The sequence below is a fragment of the Lepidochelys olivacea genome (assembly GCF_965140295.1).
Source record: "Lepidochelys olivacea isolate rLepOli2 genome assembly, chromosome: 2".
Classification (NCBI taxonomy): Eukaryota; Metazoa; Chordata; order Testudines; family Cheloniidae; genus Lepidochelys; species Lepidochelys olivacea.
The window spans coordinates 173,170,454-173,183,101 of NC_140412.1; the positions used below are offsets into that span (position 1 = coordinate 173,170,454).

Sequence of the window (12,648 nt, forward strand, 5' to 3'; positions counted from 1 at the left end):
TTTCTGGGATGATGTCCTTCAAATAATATGTAAAACTGAGGCCTCAACCACTGCTTGTAGTGTAAGGGTTACTGTATCCCTGACCCTCTCACTTCCTAAGAGCAACAAAAGAACCTTTAATCACCATAATGGGAGAGGGGACATCACTCTCACAACTTACCTTACAAATTCTTAGGGAAGGGGTCCTGGCACAATGGGGTCCCGGCCCAAAACTGGGGCTATTAGGTGCTCCTGCATTACAAATAATAATAATTTGAAGGATGTTACTTCCCTTAGCAAGTGGATTTGTAGCACGATTTTGGCACTGGGGCAAATTCTTTCCACTCCTTTCTGACTGCCATTTCTTATCCCTGATTATCAATAATGATAGCATTCAACCCCCACTTTCTGGGGAAGCAGAAAAGAGGCTGGAAATGCTCAGCAGTGACAGACAGCAGGAGAACTTCCAGCAAATTGAGATCTCTGTGGCTCTTTCTGTTTCTGTAGCGGCTATCGACAGGGGTAAATGTAATGGCTCCCCATAGAATCCACCCAACTTCAATAGGCCCTGCATTTACCCTTGGTGTACACCCAACCCACTGAACAGCTGGATATCAGATCCAAATGATGAAAAGTGCGGTATAAAAATTGATCATTCCAGGTGGAGCGGTGGCACCACTTATTATGTTTGCCCAACACTTCCCATTATAAAGACCCTGTTTGCAGTTGCTTAGAACTTTGCCAAATTTTTACCTTTTGTGTTGAAATTTCCCATGCCGGGTGTGTGCCTCAGGCTGATTTTAGTTGGATGATATAGCCAAACTGGCTCCGCTGTTTCTGAGAACGGCGCACAAACAACCTTAATTCTAGCATTTCCTAACTTTTAAGCGCTTGATTTTGCAACCAAGCGTTCATTTAACTTTTTTTTTCTGGGTAATTATATACAGGAAGAGTGCTAAATGCTGACTGCAGAACAAGACATGGAATTAGCACCTTATCTTTTAGCACCAAAATCAAAATAATGGTCTAGGGAGAAACTTGCAAAGTCACACCTGAGAAACTAGAATAAAGCTATTCAGTTTTGTGACAGGGAAGGAACAGCAATCAAGTCAATCAACGGCTCAGCTTTAAAAGTTCTGGCTTATGCTGTAAGCATAGCAAAGAAAATGAAAACCAGCACAGGTATCGCTGTTTCAGGCTTTTGTAAACTGAACAGGTGTTATTACTGTCCTCTCTGTTTTCTGGCCTGTCATTTTGAAAGATGACTTCAGGACTTTGTGAAAATGTCGAATCATGGTTTTCAAAGAAGTGGACTAACTCTACAAAATTTCATCAGTTTCTGGGAAACTGAGATCCATCATGCCCATAGGATGCCATGCAAAACATCAGGATATCATAGATGTTAGAAGTTGATTGTTTCATTTTTCCAGTGTTGTACAAAGTGAAATGGATGGCTTACACAATTGTATGTGGCTAATCTATGTATAAACGTACCTGATTTTTGAGGTACAACTGGCCAAATTAGGTGCATAACATCTGTGTGTACAATCTGGATACTTTCATTTAAAAATTAGCCATATGCAGTTGTGCATGTCAATCATTGAAATTAGTCTATCTAGTTCTTTTGAATACATTTATATTTGTTTTCTTCAACTCTGCTTCTCCCAAGGATCTCAGAATGATTTTATAAACAGTGATTAATGACATTTCAGCACAAAAGTGAGAAACTGCAGATACATATTACAGAACAGTCAACTAAGGCCGGGGTTCTCACCCTTAACCTACTATTATGGGAGGTTATGTGGATCAATCACGACCCCGTTCTCATTCACATAGCTTCGGTGGAAACTACTGTAATTACAGAGATGGAAAAGTAATGCTAACAAAGTATCCAATGTATGTTTAGCCAATGGAAATGAATAGGAGGAGCCAGCACAATGACCAACAGTTCTCTGTGAACCACCAGCAGGTGCTCCACAGATCACCATTTGGGAACCTCTGAATTAAAAGCTCAGGGTATGTCTACACAGCAAAGAAAAATCTGTAGCTGGCCTGTGCCAGCTGACTTGGCTTGGAGGGCTCAAGCTGCAGGGCTGTGTGATTGCTGTGTAGACGTCTAGATGCTAGACCCCGGCCAGCCAGGGGTTTTTCTTTGTGTAGACATACCCCTGAGAAGCTAAGGCAAGGGTGGGCAAACTTTTTGGGCCAAGGACCACATCTGGGTGGGGAAATTGTATGCAGGGCTGGGGCAGGGGGTTGGGGTGCAGGAGGGAGTGCAGGATGTGGGAGGGGGTGCAGCATGTAGGAATGGGCTCAGGGCAGGGATTGGGGCAGAGAAGGGGTGCGGGGTGTATGAGAGGCTCAGGGCAGGGGGTTGGGATGCAGAAGGGGTGCAGGGTGCAGGCAGGGGTCTTAGGGCAGGGAGTTGGGGGGGGGCAGGGGGTGTTCGGGCTCCGGCCCGGCGCCACTTACCTGAAGCAGCTCCGGGGTGGTAGCAGCGCTCACTGGGGCCAAGGCAGGTTCCCTGCCTGCCTGCCTGCCCTGGCCCCACACTGCACCACTCCGGGAAGTGGCTGGAACCACATCCCTGCGTGGCCCCGGAGAGGGGAGGGGGGCACAGGCAGAGATGAAAGTAAACCGGTACACCACAGTATAGCGTACCGGCAAGAGCCGGTGCACCGTACCGGCATGGATCAGCTTCCCCAGGCTCAATTTAAAGGGCCTGCAGCTCCCAGCAGCGGCTGGAGCCCCCGGCCCTTTAAATTGCTGCCAGAGCCCTGCTGCCGGAGCCCTGGGGTAGCAGCGGGGCTGGGGCGGCGATTTAAAGTGCCCGGGGCGGTAGCGGCGGCCAAGCCCTGGGCCCTTTAAATTGTCCCCGGAGCCCCGGCCCCGCTTCCCCACGGCTCTGGCAGGCTCCGGGAATGATTTAAAGGGCCCGGGGTGGTAGTGGCAGCTGGAGCCCCATCCCCAGAGCCCTGCTGCCGGAGCCCTGGGGAAGCAGCGGCAGGGCTCTGGGGACAATTTAAAGGGCCCAGGGCTCTGGCTGCTGCTACCGCCCAGGGCCCTTTAAACCACTGCCAGAGCCCCCGGCTGCCACTGTTACCCTGGGGACAGGGAAGGAGGCACTTGCCGGTACAGGGTGGGCCAGGGCTGGCTCTGACCTCCCCAGCCCCGCCCTTCTGCCCGGGGCCCCACTCCTTCTGGGGACCAGAGCTGGCCCCAGCCCAGCCCCTTACCGGTAAGTCCCTAGACTTACTTTCACCCCTGGGCACAGGGCTCTGCGCGCTGCCCTTGCCACGCCTCCAGGTACCTCCCCCGAAGCTCACATTGGCCGTGGCTCCCCATTCCCAGCCAAAGGGAGCTGCGGGGGCAGTGCCTGGAGGCAAGGGCAACACACGGAGCCCTCCGACCCCCCCACCGAGGCCCCAGGGACGTGGTGCCGGCCACTTCTGAGAGCAGTGCAGGGCCTGTGGCAGCACTGGGGGCAATCCCGCAGGCCGGATCCGGCCCACAGGCCGTAGTTTGCCCACCCCTGAGCTAAGGGTCAGATTTACAAAGATATTTGGGTGGCTAACAATGCAAATAGGGACTTAATGGGATTTTCAAAAGCAACTATGGGTTTGTCTACACAGGGACACTCAGGAAAATTAATCAGAATTAAGCAAAGGTGTCAATTTAAAGTGGATTAGTTAAACCACATCAAATCCCTATGTGAACACTTTTATTCAGAATTAAAGTGGCCTTAATTTTATTCAGTTTACTTCATTCTCAAAGTGAATTAAAGCCACTTTAATTCTGAACAAGAATGTCCACACAGAGGTTTAATGTTGTTTACTAATTCACTTTAAAAGTGAACTCAGATTAGTTTTTTCTGAGTATCCTCAGGTAGACAAACCGTAAGTGAGTTTGGCTCCTAAGAGCCATTGATTTCAATGCTTAGGAACTTTTGAAAATCCCATTAGGCACCTATCTGCATCTTTAGGTACCTAAGGCCAGATTTTCAAAGGTATTTAAGTTATTTGCCCAAGGTCAGACAGTGAGTCATTGACACAGCCATGAACAGAACCTGAATACCAGCACCTGGTTCCTATTCCAACCACTAATGCACATCACATGTAAACCTTAGTGAATGAAGTTATTAAGTAAAGGAATGTTGTATGCTGTAGAGTGCTTTGTCAAATACTTTACACAAATAAAAGAGAATTTTGCAAAGACACTGGAGGAAGAAGCTTTGATTTCCAAAGTGTGACTGAGGATAAACAAGAAAATTAGGCTTGCTGCAGCCACTTGATTTATTCCCAGAGTCAAGAGCATGGATGATAAAGTGGTCCCGAATTACTTCATCAACAATTTACTTTTGCTTTAGTGACATCCCAGTGTGATATCCCTTCATTTGTTCCCCAATACTGACATTTGTCTGATTCATTGTCAGTTTGGAAACCACCACTTTTCTCATAGATATTACCCACACCGCTCCAACCTGGCTCTAATTCTATGTGGTTGCTACTCTCATCTTCTCCAAGACCACCAAACACTTCTCAAAAGATCAGCATCCCAATCAATATTCATCAACCCTAGCCATTCTATACCCGTCTGTAATGACCGTGCTACACACAGTCCTTATTCTATTTGTATTGTACTGCACTAACTCATACCGTCGTCTTATAAAATATGATGATTCTTGCTATTCAAAACCAACAAACTGACTTACCTCATAGCTTCTGGGATAGGTACTTAGTTACTTGTTTAGTACAGCTTGCCTATCTCTTCAGTGACATGATACCATATAAATAATAATAGTGTTTAGTGTAAGAAACGTAATGCATTTAATATAACAATATTCAATCTAGGAAAGCTCCGTCTAGCAGTTGCTTAAGGAAGCACTTGATGCAGACAACAGTAGCAAATGACTTTACAGGGTAGGTAGACTGTTTATCCTCCTGAGACCAAGGCTCAATCTTGTCATTAAGCATTGACTATAAGCTCTTGAATGAGTGACCTTTGTTAGACCAAGCAAGCTGAACCCTTTTTATGCAATCTGGTTCACTTATATAAAGCGTAATTTCATAGCAGGCACAAATAACAGGTACTTCACTGAGATCAGTGATAACTTAATTAAAGCAGAAGGTGACGCACTTGCAACCCTAGCCTTTCTGTCTCTGGTTTTCTCTCCTTGTGCAGCACTGCAACTTTTATTATTACTTAATATTCATACTGCAGTAGCATTCAGAGATCTCAATCACTATTGAGACCCCATTGTACTAGGCACCGCACAAACACATATGAAGATACAGTCCCTGTGCCAGACAGCTTTTGTGCTATGATTAGTCTTGGAAGCATTAGATTTTTAGTAGTCCATGTCAGTCAATGTTGATTTCACCAAACGCACAAACACCGATTGAAAAAAATATTTCTATCAATAATAACTGAAATTTACAGATAGGAAAAGTAAGAAAAATGCTGCTTAAGAACTTATTAGAGTTTGATCTAGGGATATTTACTTAATATATTTTAATGTGTGAGGTTGAGAATTTGTGTTAGAAGCTTTAACTTGTTGAATCTGATTGTCTACTATCATTAAGTAGTTTTTGTCTGACCCTTCCCTCCTCTAATTTCCCACAACTATGAAAATTTAAATTGATAAAAATCAGAAAAAAATGCTTAAAAATAAACTACTATCTGTCAAAATCATAAAATAAAAATCAAATTCTACCAAGCCTAGCTATGATCCATTGTTATAGCCACTGACCACTAGGGGCTGCTACTGAGCACAATTATGTCTGCTGAATCCACAGCCAAACTATCCACTGTCTTCTTTGCCCTCTCTTCCACTCCACTCGGATGGGAGAGAGATGGGGACAAATCTGTCAAGCGCTGCCTGGCTGATGGGAAGAACCTATCTGCAAGGCGGAAGTGATGGTGTAAGGGCTGGCCAAAGCAGGAGAGGAGCTGTAAGTGGCCTGCACATCCACTTCAGCTTCTGCTAAGTAGCAAAGCTGGGGTAAACTGCCAGGCAGCACTTGTTCATTTGCTTTCCTTCAGGTGGCTGCATAATGCTTTTTTCTGCTCCTGTGAACAGGCTTCTAATACTGTCTCAAAGGCTCAGACTGTGTGCGTGTGTGTGTGTGTGTGTGTGTGTGTGTAATCTGTAACTTTCTCCTTTGTGTTGCTCTGATGGCACTGTTTGTGATATCATCACAGCAGCATGTCTTAAACCAGGAGGTGCAAACAGAGGCTGCAAAATAGGGAATAAAATATAAATAAAATATAAATCCACAACATTCAGTCTGAGTGCTTTTTAAAACCCCAGTTGGGAGTCTACAATTCACCCAAGTTTACAATCCACAGAGAATCACTCTTTCATTTCATGCACTTAGGAGTGTCACCTGCTGTCTGAAGTGCAAGCAACATTAAAACAAATACAAAGCGGTATCTAAATTCACTGGTGGGTCTAAATTAATACCCTTTAAGGTCTAGAATTTTTAAACTATCAATGAGCTTCGCATGTAAACCACAAATGTTAAGCTATCTTGTGAACAGTTATCCAGATGATCATGAGGCTCCCTTCAGACCTTAAAGTCTAGGAGTCTATACATCATTACAGCTTTATGACTAATCCTAACTATGCATTTATTTATTTAGGTTAGGCAGGCCCCATTACATACATATAGCCACTGTAGATAAGTTTATTGTAACTTTATGTCCTATTTTACATCTTCTGAAGTCTTCAGTTCATTTATGTGGTTTACACTGTTTATTTCTCCTACTCTTGCTTTATCAGCAAGCTTCTAAAAACATTAATACAGAAAGCGTCCAGGTTTAGGTGGCATCAGGGCTATGATACAAAATGAAAGCAGAGAAAATCAAAGTTAGCTCTTAAAATCCACAGGTACCTTGTCTAGTGCATATAGAGGGCACTGCACACATTACACTTTGAACATCACTGTATAGCAAGTACAGTACATTAAAGACTCCACACTATTTAATATTACACACAAAATAACTACATTAAAAGAATATTAAAGTTTCAAAGTTAAGCACTCAAAACTTAGGAAAAGTAAGAATTACAGTTGCCCGAGCAACCTTAGTTCAGCCCCCTTTTACATATGTATTATGATACAGTCTTTAATTGCATCGTTACATACTTTTTTCTCCCAGGACCTTTGCCCCATTCAGTGCACAGGATGGACCGTGCTCCTTCAGTGAGCAGCTATTAAATATTTTGTTTTATCTTCATTGTTCAGTGGCCTTATTTACTGCACACTACTCAAACCTAGCTCTGAATACAGAATACTTACTTTCCTCAGGGGCTTTTCTATGGTGCTCATCACTATAGTGTCTGAGTGCTTCACAAACATTAATTAATTTATCTTCACAACATCCCTGTGATAATATGCCCTTCTTACAGTTGGGGAAAAGAGGAATTAAGGTAAAGTGTTCACTAATTTTGGGTGCCCAGTTTGAGACACCTAGGATCTGACTTTTCAGAGTGCTTAGCATTATATAGCACTTTGTATGTTTAAAGTACAACTCCCATTGACTTCATACGTAGCTTAGTCTGCAAATCAGACCCCCATGTCTTAAACTGGGCACCCAGAAAAGGAGGAACACACAAGTATTGACAACCTGTTAAAAGTTTGGTTGAAGTAACTTGCCCAGCATCACATAGGAAGCTCTATGGCAGAGGCAGGGATAGAATCCAGTTCTCCAGGGCAGCATTCAATGGCATTGACCATGAGATGGTCCTTCCTCTTTCTGCAATCCCCTGCTTCATTCACTACACACCAACTTCTGCAACAAACAAGGCAGGGGTCCTAAAGGCAACATCCTCCTTTACTACACATCCCAGAACAGGTCCATCATGAGCACTGAATGAGCAGGAATCCTATAGAAAAAATAGTATATAATCACGTAATTAAACACTTCACGATGCATATGCACAAGAGGGACAAACTCAGGTTTCACAGGCTCTCTTAATTCTGGCTTTTCCTAAATTTTGAGTAGTTAACTTTGTAATCTTAATATTCTTTTAATTACGTTTGTGTATGGAACGTCTCAGCGTTTTTTTGTTTTGTTTTTTTTAAAGGAAAATGAAAAAATTCCCAGAAATTCCATGATGTGACATCATATTGATACCCACATTGTTCATCAGAAGGACAAGAATCTTTAAATCCACCACACAGACCTCTGCCAGTTGCATTAATGGAGGAACTGGTAGGAGTACTATGTTATCATCCCCTGTGTGGACCAGAAGGGGATGCAATACTCACTTTGTCAGTGGATTTCACATGTATTTTATTGACTGCAAAGGAATGGTGAGATTCTGGAATCTTGGGTTCCATTGCAGACTTTGGACAGAAGCATGTGCTATGACTCTTCTACCTATTCCACCTTGTGTCCCATTTTGTCCAACCTATCCCTACCCCAGTCCTGTCTCTTTCCCACCCCTGGATCATCATACAAGTCCCACTCTTTTTGCCTAATTAATCCCAATCTTTACTCTGCAGGCTTTGCATCCCAGCCCCATTCCCCTTGCCCCATCATACTTAGTCTTCCACTCTGGGCTCTCCTTCCAAGGCCCAGTCTCCCACAGTAACTGCATGTCTCGCCATCCTCCTAGTCTCCTTGTCCAGCTACAACCAGCTTCCCCGTCCTGGCTCCTTGTCCAGTCTGTCTCTCCTCTTCTCCTTCAGCTTCCAGTCATGCCCCCCCAAGCCTCAGTTTCCCCTTTTCCTGGCTCCTTGTTCCAATCACTCCCTAATTACAGCCATTAGTTTCAAAATTCAGGAAAGACCCAACTCAGGAAGCTGCTTTGCTGCCTGAAACTGAAAGTTGAACAATGATGCATTGGGGGCCCCTGTTAACATTCTGTCACCACTAAATTGAATGGAAAGTTGGGCTGATCTCCAGATACTGCTAAATCATCCTGGTCAAAGATGTCTCATCCCAGAGGCTCAACAAAATACTTCTGAAAAGCAAATGTTTTGACTTTGGCATGGATTAGATGGCACCAAAAGACGTGCATTCAAAAAAAAAAATCTAGAGGACATTGCCTCCAGTCTCGCCTACAAGAACTTCATCCCTGCTTCTGATTACACACATTGAACATTACACTGTAGTAATAGATACTTGGAACAGTTCCCATAAAAAATAATTGTAATGGTTTGTAATGTAATGTAAAATGTAATGCAAACTGCAGCTTGCTTATCAAATGGTGTTGTCTCTTTTCTTGGTTATGGTTATTTAAGTAAATAATTTGTTTCATATTGGAAACAAAATGAATAAAATCCACCACTCTGTACCCTTGGCACACATGCTAACGGGGAGGAGGGTGAGATTTTGTGGGAGCCTCTTTCTGAAATATGCCAAAAACTCCAAATATCACGGGATCTGAGGAATGGAGGCCACAAGTGAAGGCCAATAGTCAGTTATTTCCCTGTCAGTTATTTCCCTTCAGAGCAAATGATGCATTAGTTAATATACTGTACAGTACATGGAAACTGCTATACATGGACACACTATCATTGCCTCGAGCAAAGAAAAAGCACAGATGTCTGAAATTGCATCATTTTCCTTATTATGACAATATCTTTCTTGTGTCATTACCATAGGTCTCTGCTCCTACACTAGAACATCTAGCTGGTGTTCCAGTCAGTGTCTCCTGCATGGCTTGCTATTTCTCTTCCCTCTGTGTAATCCTAGCTCCCCAGCTCTGCATCATATCCTGACTACTATCTCTGTCTAGTATTGACTTCTCTTTCTTTATCTCTTTAGTGTTCTATTGCTCATCCTGTAACATGCCTCACACCATATTACCCCAGCATTTCCTAAGCTTACTCTGAAACCAGTATTTCTTTGTTTGATTTTCCACCCCATCCTAGAATATCATTCTTGCAGATCCTACAAATATTCCTCTAATGTTCCCATTGTGTATTTTTCATACTTCATTCCCTATATTTATCCCAGCCATATCACATCACCATTCATGAATAGTCTGATGAATTACTAAATTAAATGAACGACTGATTCAAATACCAACATGTGGCTACCAATGTAAAATATGCTCATAAAAGTAAGAATCTTATTGATTACTGTATATTCCAAGACATGACAAAAGAGATAAACAATTATACTTAACGAACTTCTTAACTATAAAAAAAGAGGGAAGAAAAGTTCTTTAGGTTAGACCAAGATTCATCCTTCCTATAAAGAAAAGAAGTTTGCTTGGTGTTTATTGTAAAGCATTACTATAAAAAAAAGAAGTATGAAAAACAAAATCTGTAAACAGAGAGATTAAATTTGTAAACAGAGATTAAATTAAAATATGCTATGCCAAATGTTACCGCCAACTCTTCCTATGGTTTTAAAAAGATTCAGTAAAAACAGTTTAGCTGCTTCCAAGAACAAGTTTAGGGAAACACATGTTGTTTTCCGAATGATAATGTATACTGGGACTAAGTGGGACTTTCCCTACAATTGTTCTTCCTACAGAGGAACAATTATTCACTACAGAACTCTGATCTGATATTAGCACCATGCATTCTATAGGAAAAAAGTACATTATGAAGTAATTAAAAATTATCTTAATAGATCTGCACAAGGAGGATGAATGAAGGTTACATGAAGCCTTAATTATGGCTGTTCCTAATTTATGAGTAAGGCTCAGATTTTGCCATGGATATTTTTAGTAAAAATCACAGACAGGTCAAGGGCAATAAACAAAAATTCATGATTGCCCTTGACCTGTCCGTGATTTTTACTAAAAATATCCATGACACAATGGGGAGGGAGGAGGGTCGAGCACTCACAGTGCTTGAGCCGCTGTGGATGTGCCCCTCGCCGCCTGTCCCAGATTGGCAGCTGTGGGGGGCTTCTGCCACCTGCAGCAAGTGAGAGCTCCAGGGTCACCCTGCCACCCTTGGCAGCTAAGAGCTCTGGTGTCCCCCCATGCCCGCGGGGACTGGGAGCTCTGGGGGTCTCCCTGCTGCTGGTGGCTAGGAGCTGCTGGTGGCCCGCCACCAGCAGGGGCTGAGAGCTGCACGGATGCCTGCTGACAGCTCCAGCCCTGGGGCACAAAATATCACGGAGGTCTCTAGAAGTCACAGATTCTGTGACTTCCGTGACTACCTCCATGACATAATCACAGCCTTACTTATGAGTGTTTGACTTCGTAATTTTAGCCTTTTTCAAGGGAGTTTATTTTTATACAATAGATACGTATGTTGCTTAGGTACCATGGAGTCTGACATTATAGAAATAGAACAGACAGACAGACAGACAGGTATTTTGTAATACTGATGGTCACAAAAAGATCTGTATTTGTATTTTACAAACAAACACTTAAAAAAAACCCCTCACAGCCATGCCAATAAATTTAAAAGTTATTGAGAGAGGCTGGCCATTCTCCTCCTGAATTGCATAGTATTACCATATCATGTGGAATCTTATTGTGTCATTAACCACATGGCTGTTGGATAACAAATACAGCCAAATGTGCATCATAAAAGTTTCCTAAATTACTGAACTTTATGATGCAGAAAATAAGGACTCTAGCCATAGAAGAAGCCACCCTAGGTCTACTTCTTACTGATAGGGGCAAATTGATTCAGGAAAAAAAATAGTAGGGAAGCAGGGAACCAATGGCTTGAAGCTATTTGTGTTCAGCATAGTAAAGAACGAATTAACAAACTGTAGCAATTTAAGAGTATCAGATTTCACAAAAAACATTTAAGAAGTGAGGGGCAAGACCATAGAACCATGGCTAGCCAGAATTTTGGTAATATTTTTAACAACACGCTTACCATTGTTTAGCATCAGCATCACAGTTGCAGTAGTATTTGGCATCAGTACAATTGCGTTCAATGCCACAGGCACATTTCTGAATGCCAGGTCCAGAGCCACCCCAATAATAGTGCTTCTCATTGGCTTTTCCAACCCACCAGGTGTATGGATTCCCATCTGCAAACAAAAAGAATGGAGGGTTAGATGCATCAAAGGTGATGGGGTCCACAATGCCTCACAGCTGAATACATTGTCTAATATGTAAGTGGTGTTAATAACACATAGCTGGAAAGTCATTTCACACAGCTGGAAAAGCAACATATCCATCATAAATGAACAGACATTCCACTGCAATTTAAAGGACACTGTCAGATTAAAACCACATTTTTATCTGTACCCATACCACCTTCTATTATACAACAGGAAACTTTTAAAATCTATTTTGCTTTTTGCTGTTTATGCTCTGTTTTTATTGTATAAACTAAGAACAGTTTAACAGGCTGGAAGGGTTCACGTCAATCTCAAATTCCAGTTCTTATGCATTAGACAGATGATGCAATGTCTGGGCTACAGCTACTGTAGGGGAATATGTATTTGTTTTTGTTTTGTTTTAAAAATAACACCTCACTGGAAACTAATTTGTTTTCACTGGAAAAAAAACACCTACACCATCCATAATGACAGGTTTCAGAGTAGCAGCCGTGTTAGTCTGTATTTGCAAAAAGAAAAGGAGGACTTGTGGCACCTTAGAGACTAACAAATTTATTTGAGCATAAGCTTTCCGATGAAGTGAGCTGTAGCTCATAAAAGCTTACGCTCAAATAAATTTGTTAGTCTCTAAGGTGCCACGAGTACTCCTTTTCTTTTTACACCATCCAGTGACTACTT

General features: G+C 42.6%; 1 protein-coding gene across 1 annotated transcript in view; it reads right to left on the reverse strand.

The window, feature by feature from the left end:
- Positions 1-12,648, reverse strand: part of CNTNAP2 (contactin associated protein 2) — a 1,667,645-nt gene that overhangs the window by 290,554 nt on the left and 1,364,443 nt on the right. The window contains exon 14 of the mRNA XM_084620442.1: positions 11,781-11,937. Coding sequence (XP_084476568.1) covers positions 11,781-11,937 — 157 coding nt within the window. The remainder of the gene's footprint in view (positions 1-11,780; positions 11,938-12,648) is intronic.